This window comes from Lipophrys pholis (genome assembly GCF_963383615.2).
Source record: "Lipophrys pholis genome assembly, chromosome: 21".
Classification (NCBI taxonomy): domain Eukaryota; kingdom Metazoa; phylum Chordata; class Actinopteri; order Blenniiformes; family Blenniidae; genus Lipophrys; species Lipophrys pholis.
The window spans coordinates 8,802,931-8,819,270 of NC_137649.1; the positions used below are offsets into that span (position 1 = coordinate 8,802,931).

Below are 16,340 nucleotides of genomic sequence, written 5' to 3' on the forward strand. Positions count from 1 at the left end.
TTAAGAGCCTTGGCTGGTCCCGGCCCTTTTTCCGCCCGGTCGCAGTAGTGAAATCACACCGTCTGAACAGTCATACCAATAGATAAGGACATCAGGGGTTTAGGAAAGAGGATGAGGACCGTCACATTCTTCCACTCCATTTAAAAGTCAACACGAAAGCCCCTTAAAGCGTTGAAAAGCACTTGTCAGTTGCGTCACATTCTCCAAAATGTTCTGCTCTCAAAATTTTGGAATCCAAACCACTGTCACTGTTTTTCCACACACACTGTGACACATGGGCAAACACAGAGGCCTTCAATCCTCCCTCCCCTCTGCTCTTTCTGTGGCGCTGGAAGAATGGGGGGACAAAACGCTACTAAACGCTGAGCGGACTGCTCGCTGGGGAGGCAGAGCGGTTTTGACATGGAGATTAGACTCTGGCTATTGTTCGACAACACAGACGCACACACTCTCCGTGATCTGGGATGGCAGTCAAACACACGCAAGCACATGAAGTTGGGAGGGTGAGGTAATAGGACAGAACAGGCATAAAAGTTGGCGAATCAGAGGGAGCGAACTGGTTGGCCCAAGGTGAGACGGGATGGCAAGGAGTGGGCCGTGCCTTTCTGGAATGATCAGCGGATGACATAATGGTGCAGTTGAAAAGAATAAGTCCGCTCGACATTGTTTGGCATCGGTTTGGGGAGGGTGTGTGTCGGACGAGAGGAGGGGTAGCATGGCGGCTGTCCTAAAGTGCAGGGTGAGCATAAATGGGGAAAGAGGGAGGGAGGGAGGGAGGGAGGAGGCTGGGTGCAGGTCAGCGCCGTTGGACAATGGTGTTTCTCTGGTGGTGGCGGCGCTAGTGGAGGGGGGGTAGAGGGTCGGAACGTGAGCAGTCAGCAAGCTGGGGTCGTGACATCGGAGTGTCAAACAAACAAACTACTGACACTTACAAATACATCGGCTGCATGGTGCTATTCTTAAACACACACAATGTGGCAGACAGTGGGACTGAGGGGTGAACAAACACACCGGGGTTTTCTTTTTTTTTCTTAAGTTGCCAGTTTAGCACAAACTTTTCCTTTTGTGTGAGATCCGAGCAAGTCCTGTCAGGTGCCGGTTTGAGACTTCAGTCATTTACTGTTGATCCATGCGAGCGCGTGCGCGCACGTACACGCGCGCGTATGCATCCGTACAGATGCATCTGAGAGCATGCAAGTCTCAGCACTACATACTGAGATTAAAGTCGGCGTAAGAGTTGCCATCACTCATGCAGGAGACCTTTGATGTCACTGCACCCGAGTGACGAATACATTTGTCACTTTGGACAAAGATTACTTTATTATACCGACAGCGCGAGGGAAGATGTATTAGGGCCTGCCCGGCCGAACTGGGCTCATTGCAGAACAAACCACTCAAAATATATAAAATTTACCATAGGTAAAGGTAAACGCACTAAATTATTTTACGGTTGCAGCGACTGCACTCAAAACACTAAGGGGATTCAATTTTGGCAAGTCCCCCCGCAGCTGCCAGCAGTCTTGGTTCATTAAGTTGCTGGTGGGGGACAGAGACCCCCTGATAGCAGCTAAGGACGAGTGTGTTCAGTGTAAAAGGAGGGAATCGGTTCAAAGGAGCACATCACTGCACCTCCTTAATCAGAGCTGGCAGGGGTCAGCCAGCACAGACATGAGATGCAGTAGGAAACGTGTGTGTGCGTGTGCGTGTGTGTGTGTGTGTGTGTGTGTGTGTGTGTGTGTGTGTGTGTGTGTGTGTGTGTGTGTGTGTGTGTGTGTGTGTGTGTGTGTGTGTGCGTGCGTGCGCCCGGCTGAGAGGGCAGATGAGAGAGAGACAGTGAAAGCGTGTTTCTCACACTCACACTCAAGAGCCTGTGAAAGGTCAGTGCTTAGTGCTAACAGCACAAGATAGAAAGTGGCGCACACACACACACACTCACGCCCCCGTTCATGTACAGACACACACTTAAGTCCAGAATAGGAAGGCAGGAAGGTTTCCTCCATCTAAACCATATCAGTATTCAGGTGCTGTGACTGGCAGTTGTACACTTTTAAACGGACACAGAATTTAGTCGGGAGAAATTGATTTGGTTTCTTTGGGTGTTCAGCTGAAGAGCATTTGGATCATTTGGATGAAAGTCCTGACTGTATCTCTCACCAACGCTTTCTCTGACATAGTGGTCAACATTGGACAGAAGGGACACAGATGACCTCAGAGTGCTAAGCTACATCCAGAATGACGAACAGAGAGGCGAGCAGGAAGACAGAAGTGTGTGCGGGCCTCTCTCTCTCTCTCTCTCTCTCTCTCTCTCTCTCTCTCTCTCTCTCTCTCTCTCTCTCGCTCTCTCTCTCGTAAGCCCCTTCACAGTCATCAGGGCTTTCCAACGTTTCCTGTTTTCGCAGGAGTGAATTGTGGGAGATAATCTCTGGCTGCCTATTGGCTGACTGCACACAAAAAGTGGCCCTGGAAAGCGGGCTTTTGTTACTGCTGTGACTCAAAATCCAGCCACTGGCTTTTCTTTCTCCCTGGCCCCGCCGAGGCACACATACCATGCCACACCATCAGCGAAAAAAAGAAAAGAGAAGGAATGGCATATAGAAAAAGGGAAAACCCTCCTGACCTCTGCTACTTCGCAGTACACGACTGGACCAAATACTGATAAAAAAAAAAAAAAAAACTCCCAAAGAGGTGGACAAATGAAGCAGGTTGTGCCTCATAAAAAATAAATAAATAAAACAAAAAACAATAAGCTGAACATCTAAGATATCTTTTTACAAAGCCAACCAACTTTATCTGACTTTATTAATTCAGTGAATATGCTTAATTAATCTTTCATTTAATCTGGTATTATTACTCACCCCTTCAAAACAATAACCTGAACAAAGGGATGTCTTAAAGCTAGTGGAGAGACTGTGTAATTATTAGCGCCAACAATGGTGTTATGACACAAGTGTCAAAACATTTCAAAAACACCAAAAGTCAATAAAAAGTCACAATAGTCCTGAAAGGGGCTTAATTGAGGGGAACAACAAGAACAGCGTCCCCCAGTTGTTAAGGCAGCCCACTTCCCACGTTCATTAGGTTCTTGACAGTTCAGACCTGATTAGTCAAGACCCGATTGGCCTTCAAGACTTTTGTCTAAGAACAGCCACTCGCGAAAAGACCGTGGTGGCTGAATTTAATGAGATAGTCAGTCTCATTCCCATACATGTCTACCAACTTACAGCTTGAGCCCATTGTTCTCTACTGCAAATAAAAACAAATCAACATGACTCATAATCCCCTTTAATATCTTGACCTTGTTACAGCATCTCATGAGGTCACCCACGATGAGGACACCTCCATGGGAATGATCAGTTAGTGAAGCCAAATTAGTTAAAACCTTAATACCAATTGCAGTTGTCCAGCAACAGTCACTTTAGTGTGACGCTGTAATATGGAGTGCTTTATTTTATTTAATTCTAATCAACATGTATAGGTGCCAACCTGCTCCAGCAACATGTGCCTCTTTTTCAAGCTACCCAATGAAGTCCTCATTGAAAGTCACGTGAGCTGCAAGTCATGGTTGGTGGTGATGGCATACAAGAGGGGGCAGCTGGGAGAAAAGAGAACCTTTATCTTCTGATTTGAATAAGATGGCCTGGATCTGTCACAGTGTTTACCCCTCCGTATGGTCCAAGAGGGGCACACACACACACACACACACACACACACACACACACACACACACACACACACACACACACACACACACACACACACACACACACACACACACACACACACACACACGGGCAAACAAACAAACTCGATTGCATTCACTACAATGGCCATTGTGTTTTTGTTGTTGTTTTTTTGTGCAGCGTATATACTGTATGGCGCATTGTTTTATGACTCCCGGTGCTTATCCTTTGCCATGTTCCCCCTAAATGAACTCTTTCCCATTGCCCCTCCCTCCACTAAACCATCCTCCCTACACCTGCTCAAATAGCCACTCCTCCATCTCTAGGCTCCATCCTCCTCTCTGCCATCTTCCTCATGCATTACTCATCCCACTCTTTATCTTTAGAATACTCATTGGCTCTTCAGCTCCCTCATGCAAACCCATTCAACTTTCTCTTCTTTCATCTTTTGCATAAAGCCATAAGTTAGTCGGGGGGAAAAGGACTTCATTTTATGACAAGTAGCTGCTGTTTACCACAGAAGCTGGAGGATCATAATTAATAAATCAAACTTCCCTAAACTAAAAGCAGACATGGTTAAAGTAAATAAGGAAGAAATGATGAGTAACAGCAGGGTTGTAAGTTTGTATCCGTCCATATACTTGTTAGGTGTGACAAAAACAGTCATTGTTTCTAACAGATGAAGGTACAATAAATGAGTAACAATAAAAATGTACCTAATTTAAAAAGGGATATATATTGAAGAATTGTGGGGAAAATATGCAAAAGTAAAATAGTGCAGATGAAGAGCAGGTTTTAACTCACCTTGACATCAGAAAAAAACATCTTGAGCATGTTGGAGCTTGGGTAGCGGGTGTAGAAAAACATGAGCTTGGCCTTCTTCAGATGATTGGGCGAAAGACCTTCTTGGATCTGAAAATGGTGGCCATTAAGGACAATAGTTGTTTGGAACAGGATAAAAACATCTAGAAAATGCAGGTAGAAGTATGTAATTGCTGATATTTGACGACAAGCTATGAAAAAAGAAAATAATTTGGATGATGGGTAACCAAAATTTCCAGTTAGGCATGAAGGGGTGGGGGGTATGAAGACGGTGCACAGGAGCAAAACCATTTGCTTGCAATTAGCATCGTCCGTATCAGGTGTGAGTGTGTCACGGTAAATAAAACGCTGGCCAGCACTACAGCCGATGTTTTTACATAAGGAGCTCATTTCACAGTCAAAGCAAGCAAACGCCTTTGCCTACACCCTGCGCTAACCTCCACCCAAAAAAAGGAAGAAGAAAAAAGGAGACATTTGCATATCACAGACAAAGACAGCAGTTAACGCCAGTGACGGGCAAGAAGGCCTAATGGCTTGGCGACAGCACATGCCAAGCCTGAATATGACTGTGTGATGTTGGCTTCATATCAGTGACAAAAACAAGGTCTAGGAGATATTCCCAAACACTGTCCCAAGCAGCATGAAAAATCTTCTCATACTCACATAGACCTTATTCAAATACATGTCATAGGCCTTGTCTTCCTAATGGATGGTCTGGATTGAACAGCAGTGAAGATGGAGGGAGATGGGCTGGTGGGGGCACCTTGAGGGATAGCATGGTTCCAGCCTTCAATTACATCCCCCTCCTCCTCCCTCTGCTCCACCCCTACCCCCCAGCCACTCTGCCGCTGCCAAACCCTTGGAGGAGCAAAAGAAGGAGGAGGAGAAGGAGACGAGAGGCTCTGAGGCTTTGGACCCTGCCAGTGATGAGGAGACTGAAACACATCTGCGCCACCGAACGGCCCAAGCCATTTCCATGGTGAATTAACTGCCGTATAATGCATTTGATAATATCAATCTGGGGGATAAGACATTGAAAAGGGAACAGGGATGGGGGCGGGGTACATGTTAAAACCTCGGGCTGTTTCAACAAGGGTTTTCATCAAGCTGAAGCAAGACAGGGATTTAAATCACACCCAAGATATGGCCTTAAGTTTTCATGAAGACTGTTTGCACCTGAGTGGGCAAAATACATTGCTTGACGTTATTTACGACGTTCAGAGGTGGCTCGGATCGTTAAAATCAGTCAAGTGTCCAGATGTAGCAGTAACTATAGAGTGGGAAGAAGGCATCAGCTGCTAGATTGGATTGCCCTTGGCCTCAGGGTTACACAGCAAAGCCAGCAAATGCTGAACCATGCTGGGTTGGCTCCTTAAAGACCCTGTCTACTTTGTCTGATTCAGTAAGAGAGAGTGAGAGAGAGAGAGAGTTAGTTGTATACGCAGCGAGGGTCTTGTGGGGGAAACCCTGGCAGACTGGTGTTACTCTGTCAGGCCTGGCCAAAAGAGCAGCACTTCACTTTCCACACCACACCATCTGCTCCAAGTGGAGGGGATACAATGGATCCTCAGACAGAGCAAGGGAGAGCGAGAGACACAGAAAAAGAGAACTCTTTTTCAGCAACGCAAGTTGGGATTTGTTGCCGGTAAAGCTGCACACTTACACTTAGATTCATTTGTTTTTGCTTTTTCAATTAGGATCAGCATTGCTTTCCCCTTATCGCCGAGATTAAAAATTATTTTAAGACAAAGACGTTGAGATTTTACCTCTCAAGCTATAAAGACAATATCACCTCCCTTCAGCCACCAATTAAGAAGCTTCATATTTCCTAATGAGACATTTTCATCTCCAATTCACTCACAGCTTGCAAATGTAATTGTGATTGGACTTAGGGGTGGCGTGCAAGGCTATTATTTTGTCATGATGGTGCACTCATACCAGCTGGCCCACTGTTTGCCTGCCACATCTGACAAGACATCATCATTCTCACAACACTTCCCCAAAGCCCAAAGTCATGAGAGGAAAATGGCTGCCCCACTTCCTAATTCCAGGTGTAAGGACAAGAAAATTTGGAGTCAGACTGTGAACAAATGAGGAAATTGATAGCAGCCATCTGCTCCATAATGCTGCCCAGAGCTGGTGAACTTGAACGCACCTCGCAAAATGTCTGACAAGCTGTTGCCGACTTCTGAAGCTTGGAAAGATAGAAAAAATATCGGAAATTTTGCACACAAAAAAAAAAAAAAAAAAAAGCCAACTCTACAGACACATGCAAATATACTGATTCTTAAATGTCATGATAGACAAAAAACATAATATATATATATGTAGCTATTTTGAAAATGCCAAACTTAAGCCTTAGGAATAAACTGAGAATCAAAAATAAAAGATAAAAAAAAACAGGACATGTGGATATGTGTCTGGCTATTCTTTTCATTTAGGGGAGTACATCTGTTAATGCCCTGAATTTATAAATGCTACAATGAAAGCCACAGCATCTGGCATATGTGGTTATTGTTTGATTGTTTTCTACTTTCTCTCAGTCTCTCTCAGTCTCTCTTTCTCCCTTTTCTCTTTTCATCCCTCCATCGGGAGCCCGTAGAAGCAAAGGATTATGGATCTCTGGAAAGCATTCACCCTTGGGTCAGAAGACAAGACAAGGCGAGGTAATGAAAGATAAACAGCTCGCTGCAAACACCTGTTAACGTCCGCTTCAAAGAAAAGACAGCGAGGAGGGGGGTTTGCAGGGAGGGAAAACAAAAAAAGAAGTATTTGGCTGCCAAGCAACAGCCGAAGGGCCCCCCGGGCTGTTGACAGATCTTTATGAAATGAAAAAAAGAGAAAAGAAACGGCAATGATTGTGGGCTTTTTACAACAGCGATAGATGATAAGAGGAACACAAGAGAAAACACAAGCAATCATAAATATACATCTTTCCAGAGTCCTCAGGCAAACCTTTTGTGACACACACACACACACACACACACACACACACACACACACACACACACACACACACACACACACACACACACACACACACACACACACACACACACACACACACACACACACACACACACACAGACAGGCTGGGCACTCAGGTGAACACAAAGGCAAGGGAGTAAAAGTGTTAGGTACACATAAGTACACATATTCACTTAACCAGTATATCCACTAAAGGTACAAAGACAAAGGTTTATTTTATCCACTATGTAAAGAATGTTAATGACTCCAAAGACAAAGTTTTTTTCAGGATAGCCACAAATCAAACTTTTATAAGGGTTGAGGGTGTTGAATACTTGGGGACTAAGGAGGTATAGAGGAAACGGAGAAGGGACTGAATGTATCTGTTTAAGCTATTAGTCCCGAGTCTCCAGGGGATTCAATTTGAGCCTCCCATAGGGGATAGCCTCTTTATCTGCAGGGCATGATTGGGGCACACTGGGGTTAAACTATAAGGTGGGCTATATAACACCATTGTGTGCCAAGTTTTAGGACGCTATCTCTCTTCTTTCAGGCCATTTTTTTTAATAAAGAGAATTGGGGCAGTAAATGTCGTGGGGAACGAGTAAGTGATATGTGACAAGAAAGCTTTTAGAGCACCTAGGTTTGAAGATGGAAGAAAAGGTTGGATGGCACTGTGAGAAGAAAGAGGTATGAGTATAAAAATAAATACATACAACATTGCCGTACAATGGAGAGGAGAACAGCAGTGGGAGGAAAAGTGATTCATCAACAATTTCTCAGTTTCTTAGGCGAGTTTCAAAAAGACTCCAAAATATTTGATTTTTAACTCTTTGTTAGAATAGAGTACAGGTACAATGCTTTGCACCTGTCTCTGCGGGGAATTACCACTTGAAAGCAGATTTTTTTTCCCCCTAGCTTACTTAGACATGAGCTGTCTGAACTGAACTACGCGGGGTGGGAACATCACAGTCACTTGCATACACCTTTGTTGAAATCCTTAAACACTCCATAAAGCCTACACATATACCACCTTCAGATTTGAAAGGATACATTGCTGCCTGAGTAGGGTGAGATGTCAGCCATGTCCTGGAGATCACTGCACTCAGACTTGATGAGGGACAGGGAGAGTCCTTCAGCCGTGCTGCCAGGGTGTGCTGGTGAACAAGAGCGATGGTGGTGGGCCATGTGATGACCTGTCATCTTGGTCCTCAGGCTGGTGGTTTCCCTGGACAGGTCCATGGAATCTGGTGAGGAACGATCTTTCCCTCCATAACCACCTGGCGGTGCACCAAGGGGAGTCTGGAAGGGGTAGCCCATGAGGGGCAATGGGAAGGGATGTCTAAAGGATGGGGGACTGAATCCCATGGAGGCAGAGAGTGACGAGGGGTGAAGAGCCGGGTGGTGGTGACCACCGTGGGCACCCACCGCTGAAGACTGGTGATGGTGATCACTTGGTGTCTTTCTCACAACTAAGGGCAGTGCCTCAGTTTGGTCATTGGTGGGTCCTGGAATACCGGGCATGCTAGCGAAGGAGTCAAGTGGATTGGGAATGATGACATCGCCAAAACACTGCAGCCTCTGATTGGCGGTATGAAAGTTGGGGTTGTCCCCATTGGCAGCATTTGGAAACCTTTCAGGAGGTATGGAAAGTGGAGGGAAGGCCTGCTGAGGTGTAGGGCGTGGAGGCTTGGCGAACACTTTAACAACTGTGTCGACCACTTGAGTCATGGCTGAGTTAAGTTCCTGTTTCAGTGTTTCAGCCAGCTGTTTACCTTCAGCATGCATAGAGGACCCGGGACCCCCTGGTCCTTTGCTCCGACCAAGCCCATCTCTTCTTGGCTTCTCTCCATCAGCAAGCAGAGCCTGCTCCTGAAGCAGAGCCCGAGCCCTGTCTAGGAAATGGCCTGGGTCCAGGTCAGACATCTCATTGTCAGATCGCATATCATCGCCACCCCGGTCGTCACCGCCATTGTCAGATCTACCTGGGCTGTCCTCCGACATGTTTCCTATGTCATTGTGGAGGTCATTGTGTTCTGAGTCATCGGTTGAGTCATAGATCTGAAAGAACTTCTCCTGCAATTGCCGTAGCTGTTTCTGCATATCCTCGAGCTGTAGCTTGAGTTGTCGCCGCTCCTCCTGCTTCTGTTCTTTTCTCTGACACACCAACTGGGTGAAGCTTTGCTGCTGCTGCTGAGGCAGGCGCTGTTTGCGCTTGTTTTCTCGACTGCTGCTGCAGACTTCGCCGCCCCGTGGGCTGCTGGGGGCCTGCTGTTGAGACTGGGGAGGCGGGCAGTCCAGCTCCATGTCTCGTTCTCGATCCATCTCGTGGTCACGCTCATGGCGGGAAGCAGCAGGTACCACCACGCTGGGCGAGTGGCTCATGCCACGTATAATGTTCTCTACACGGGCTCGCTTGGCACGCAGGTGTTCATCATTTAGTCGTTCAATGTCGAAAGAAGCCAAGCCGGGAGGACGACCAAATGGTGACAAGCACTCTTGCGGTGTGCTGTCCTGGGAGGAATTACTGCAGGCATCCTCCTGCGGAGCATCTGAACTTGCATTGGAGAGCCCTGATCCAGGGAAGCCTGATTCCCCTCTGTCTCCCCTGTCTCCTCTTTCCCCTCCTCCATTTTTAGCAATGTTATTCTTGAGAAGCTGAGAGATAATGGTGGTGCCAGGAAAGGGCATCATGGTGTCTTCGTATGAGTTGGCCCTCTTCAATAGCTTTCGGAGTACATTGGACTTAGACTCACTGTCACTGGCTGATACAACGCCAGGCCCACCATGTGGCTGCACTACAGAGCACTCCATGGAGTCGGTATCTGATCCGTGGTGGGAATGAGAGCTCAGAGAGTTCATGGCACTGAAAATGGCTGCTTTGGCGCGGGCAATATTATCAGTGGTTGCTGTTGTGGCTGCTGCTGTGGAGGAGGCTGTGCTACCCACGGTCCTCTTAACACCGATGTCCACACGTCGTCGCTTGGTCTGTCTGTTCAGGAGGGAGTCGCTGTCATGGTCCGGCATCACGGGCTGCTGCTATTGGGCCATATCCCACAAACCCAATCCTCTAGGATCAAAGCCTCTGAGTACCTGTTGGGGGGGGGGACAAAAACAAAAATCACAGATGCATGACTCACCAAAGTGAAATATTTATTTCAGACTCTACCTCATTTTGGAACCGTCCACTTAAATATCAGAGATAGATCAAACAGAAAAGCTTAAAAGCAATTAATTAATCAAAATCTGTCAACCTCTTCAGAATCACATCTGCTGGTATTATGCATATAACACATTTTCAATCAAGAACCGGCAGGTAGTCATTTCTCTCTCTCTTTTTTTTTTTTAACAGAGCAAAGGACATCAATGATTACATTTAGGCAGTAAGGACTAGAAACAGAGGGCGAAGAGAACAGGCGAGATGGGGTCAGTATTAGGCCTTGGCTCGACATTCCAGGGCAAAGTCCTACATTTTATCCGGTCCCCTGTTACATGCCGCGCGACACTGAACCAGTTCCCACGGAACACAAAGCTGCATAAAATTATGATAATTACTTAAGTACTTGTCCTCATTTCCATGATTGTGTAGTGTGAGCCAACATAGGAGCCAGAATCTCACAAAATCAAGAAAAAAAAAAGGAACAGGGTTAATATTATTTAAAAAAAAAAAAGATCTATACAGTGGGAGTTAATGCACAGTCAACACATGATTACCCCCTTAAACCTATCCGGTAAGTGAGCTTGGTCATTTTCAACAAAATATTTCGAATGGAGCTCAAGCCACATTTACACAGTGTGCAGTTTTAAAATTCAAGTCCTGTGTTGCATCAATCAATATGGCCATCATATCTTATTCAATGGGGAGAGTGACACAAAAAAGAAATACAAAATAGGCCTATTGATTTTGGTGCCAGCGTGAGCTCACTTCTGTGGTTTTTGTTTGTCTTTTCATCTGGCAAGGGCAGTTAATTCTGCTCAAATGAATAGGTCACAAGGGTCAACTCTGGCAAGGAGCAACTTAAAGCGCTCTTACAAAAACCCTAATGCCTCGGTGAAAGCAAAACGTTTTGTCAGTACAGGGCTGCTTCAATAATGCTACGTAAGCAGCGAGTCTCAGTCCGAGTCATATCAGATGCAACCGATCTTAAAACTGTTGTCTGTAGAAAAAATGTGCATGCATTCATGTAAAAAGCGAGAAAATAAAAATAAACAACCTTGGATTTAGTCAAAAGTATAATTGCTTTCTTAACAGATAAGTATCCCTATAATTTAAATTTTCATTTTTTAGTTTTCAGAAAAATTACATTTCTTATTGTGACTCAAAAAGATTCTGTCAAAAATATAAAGAAATACACAAAATGTAAAGCAGAATGAACTTAGAGGTTGCACGTATCTTAAAGCACACAGATAAGGCTTTCAAATAGATAAACAAAGAAGCACTCAAAAGTGAGAAATTGAAAAAGAAAATAACCCAAGGAACTAAGATCTATCTTTAAATATTCAAAATCAATAGTCAAAGACCCTTTTTTTTTTCCTATGGCCCTATTTGAGTGGTGAGAGTGTGAACAAACAGCAGGGAAATCTAACTCCGCTGTCATTTAACAACCATCTCTTAAACAGTTTGTTTGCTTTTTCGGTCTCAAAGAAAATGTACGATCTTGACATTATCACTGCGAGTGAAAAGCCTTTTTTAAAAGACTGCTCTCTTGTCACTTTGCCTCACACATTCACACATGTACACACACACACACACACACACACACACACACACACACACACACACACACACACTCACACAACAATGCTGTTGGCTTTGTTACAAACTGCAGTGTGACGAACAACACAAGTGACACACACTAGCTGGCCACTTGCTGTCTTAGCAATTTTGCAAAGTGATAAATTTGTAAAAGTCCAAATATATCCTGGAGGAACCGTGTTCATTTAAATCTTGGTGTTGAAAAGAAAAGTTTGATTAATCGCTTTGGCTCGTGTCGTCAAAGCCTCTTCCAGAAGTTCCGACAAGCAGAGAGTGATGCATTTAGGAGGGTCGGGGAGAAAAAAAACAAGACTTGGTCGCTGCAGGTTTTTAACAATGAGTATCAAATTGTGACCAGCACCTGTCCTTTCCGACGGCGCACCTGTCCTCCACTGCCCATGCGCACTCTGTCTCTCTTTATCTGTGTCTCAGGAGAAACATAAATTACAATCATACGCGCGTATCACCCAACTCTCACAACTCAGAATAGAGCTTTTAATAAACCCATATTCCTATTTTGAACCGAGCAATGTATAATACCAATGTGGAAATAAATAAATTGCGAATTGAGTTCAAGTTTAAAAGTAACTTTTGGGAATTAAAAATAGAACTATGTTTTCTCCCCAGAAAACTTTCTGTTTGTGTGCGTGTGTGTGTGTGTGTGTGTGTGTGTGTGTGTGTGTGTGTGTGTGTGTGTGTGTGTGTGTGTGTGTGTGTGTGTGTGTGTGTGTGTGTGTGTGTGTGTGTGTGTGTGTGTGTGTGTGTGAGTGTGTCCAAAGCCCAGACTGAGATATCACTGCCTGGACGAGTTGCGTCCACAATAAACCAGCCAGGCTGCGCTTTATCACATCTGTCCCGGGGAACCATCGTCCAGCAAAACGCACCAAGAAGGGCTGACAAAGCGCCCAAACTGGCTCTACCAGCATTTTGTGTAGATACAAAGACACTTATGGGTGTGTAGAATCAGAAGAATCACACAGAGAGAACAGAATATGGTGTTATTGCAAATATACGCGCCTCGAGAGGAACGGAAGAAAGACAAATGCGCGTCAAATCCAAGTTTCCAATCCAGAAGCAGCCGCTGATTTACACCACATTTCCCCCCACTACAAGTAAAACCAGAGCACGCTCCACAAACTTACTTCGCAAAGTTGCAAATCAACTTGATCTTGTGCTTTTCGACGAGGAAGGTGTAAGGCTTTTCCACACACCGCTCTCAAATTATCCTCGCAAAACACACCGAGCAACTCGCACAATCCAGATGAGGAGGAAAGAAACAGAGCAAATAATGTCGCATCCAAATGATTAGCTGTTGATTACCGGAATAAATTTCCCCGTTAATGATGTTTGATTTGTTTATTTTTTCCGCCCACCGCGCGCAGGCGAGGCACAACGAGAGCGAGAGAGGGAGGTATCAACCGAGGACAAGGTTACTTACCCTTTAGATGAAGAGGGGGACAACCTGAACTCCTACCGGGGGGAGAGGGGAAAAAAAGAGGAGAATATTCGCAGGGCGCCGCGGATTTCTGGATGCTGGGGTGTAAAGAGTTTCTCAGAGGTGGAAGACCTGGAAAAAAGTCGGCGACGCGAGCGAAAATGAGAAAAAACAGAGGATGAAAAGAGCTCTTGCGCTTCGGTCTCTCCCTCTATCCTCTGCTGTTGCTAAAAGAGTGAGAGACATAGAGAGAGTGTGAGGGAGAGAGAGAGAGAGAGAGAGAGCGCGAGAGAGCGCGAGGCAGAGCTCGTGTGTGCGTCTCGGAGGCGCACTGGATGCAGAGGACTGGATGCTCGAGCGCTCCTCCGCCACTAAAGATTCACTTTAAGACTCGGCTGAAGGAAACAGGAAGACGTGCGCGTCACGAGCGGCGTGATGTAACTGTCGCAACCTAACCAATAAGAAGCGTCCGTCCGGTCCGGAGAACAACGCACTGAACTTGACCAGGGAATGGGACTTGAGCTTTTGCAAGCAAAGAGAGAGGGAGAGAGAGAGGGAGTGAGAGAGAGAGTGAGAGGGGAAAAAAGGAAATACCACTCTTCCTAATCTCTTTCTTCCCAAATCATCGACTAGAGTAAGAATCGTTACGCACTTTGACATTGCATTAATGAAACGGCAAGGAAACACCGAAGCCTCCCATGATTTGATTTATTCTCATAAACAAGACTCTATTCATAAGTTTTAATCAACAAAGTTAAAGTGTCCGTTCCTATATTTCACCAATATTTAAATACAATTATCTTCCAAACTAAATTATTTCAAATCACCGAGTATTAAGAAGTTTAGTAAAACTAACGGATTGCCTTTAAATGTTAATTTACGTTAATCGTTGTTTGAATAATAGTTCAATAATATTCTTTAAGGCAAATGTGACCAGACTTGTACCAGCCTTGCTTTTTTTTTTTTTTTTTCTTCATCTCTAATTTTACACGTTATCAATCAATTTTACAACCCAGTCGTGTGTTAATGCATGTCTCGATTATGGTTATGGGAATATATTAAAACGCATTAAGATTCCTTCAAGCCGAGTCATTTTTTTGAACGATTACCAACTTTGTAATTTGATTCATGGGACCATGCGGAGCGTATTTTAATCATCACTGGGCTATTTACAGTACGTATTTTTTTCCTTTCTACAACTGGACACATTTAGACCCCCGGTCTCTAAAACGGTCCAACAGTTGTGGGTCACTTGAGTATTGGAGGTCCAAAGTGGCATGTAGAGATATTTTACGTGCTGAGTTGTCTCATTGGTTGCAGCAAAGTCTGATTAATGAACAAGCAGAGCAGCGCAGAGGCTTACAGATTTGCTTTGGAATTCAGATTATCCATGGAAGCCAATATCTGCGGAGAGCTTAACGTGTCTTTGTGAAATGCTCGGTTAAGAGGAGAATATCGTCCTTAAAAACGCCTGTCACCTTGCCGTTATTAGAATATCCCCGATGCTTCTCTGTCTGATCAAATGTTGTCGTTTTAATTGAAAATGAGTGTTAAACAACTTGATCGAAATATAAGTGTGTCTTTACAAATCGAAATGTTGTTGGAATGAGTTTGCTGATCTTTACTCCGGTCCCACCTGTAACAGTGAAGTGTGCGAACTCTGACATCTGATCCTGTACACGAAAAAAAAAAAAAAAAACAACAACCCGCTTCTCATTTATGAAATGATGACAGCTGCTTTCTCACACTGCTGTAATTTTACAAACCGAATAACTGTAATTACAGCGCAACTTTTTATGCGCACTCCAAAACAAATGTTTCACCCACTGACAACAGGTGATTTTTCATAAACTTTCCTTTATAGGAGCTTGATAAATTGAGATTTTTAAACAAATAAATGTGATCTCTACGTAGGAGAACTAGCTAGTAACCGACTTTATATATATATCATAATACCCTAATGAACACTTTGCCGTTTCATGCAAATAGAGAAAAAAAATCCGATTAAACAGACAAGAAACTATTATTATTATTATTATTATTATTATTATTATTATTATTATTATTATTATTATTATTATTATTATTATTATTATTATTACTATTATCGTGTCGAGACACATTTATTCAATCTTTTGAAACCACAGAAGAGAAGATGTTTGTTTTTTTAAACTTGCACTCAAGCCATCACATTCTGCCGTTCTATTTTTTTTTTTTTAAATTACAAGTTTTCTTTTATAACAAAGTTGCTGCGCGCCTTATCGTCTATTTCATCCTCATCACAAACAGGATCCTAAAGCACTTAACGATAAATCTTATTTTCCATATGCCTCTCTGTCGGGTGCCAAAAAGGAAAAGGCGAGTCTCTTTTCCATGTCGCAAGCAAGTGTTTTTTAGGACCAACGAATTGCGACGAAGTCAGCAAAGTTTAGTGTCTGGAGTGGCTTTTCCAAAGCAGGTGTCCCGGCCCCCTGCTCCCCGAACTGGCCTGTGGCTGATTTGGCCTCGGCTCCCCTGGGTGCCGTCGGTGCGCACACAGGCTGGAAAAACAGGCCGGGACATTAAAGAAGCGCGTGTTTGGAAACGGAAGACTCGGATGAGGTGTAGAGGAAACGTGCTGGGTAACACTGGCTGCTCTTATCGCGGCCCATTCCAGGTGGATCAACCCGTGTGTTTATTT

General features: G+C 44.5%; 1 protein-coding gene across 1 annotated transcript in view; it reads right to left on the bottom strand.

Annotated features, from left to right (window-relative positions):
• The window catches only part of prox1a (prospero homeobox 1a), a 28,891-nt gene extending 15,002 nt beyond the window's left edge, over window positions 1-13,889 (bottom strand). Inside the window, exons 1-3 of the mRNA XM_080490880.1 lie at window positions 13,664-13,889; window positions 8,523-10,562; window positions 4,485-4,592 (exon numbers count right to left, since the gene is read on the bottom strand). Coding sequence (XP_080347006.1) covers window positions 4,485-4,592; window positions 8,523-10,496 — 2,082 coding nt within the window. The 5' untranslated portion in view covers window positions 10,497-10,562; window positions 13,664-13,889. The remainder of the gene's footprint in view (window positions 1-4,484; window positions 4,593-8,522; window positions 10,563-13,663) is intronic.
• Between the last annotated feature and the right edge of the window lie 2,451 nt (window positions 13,890-16,340).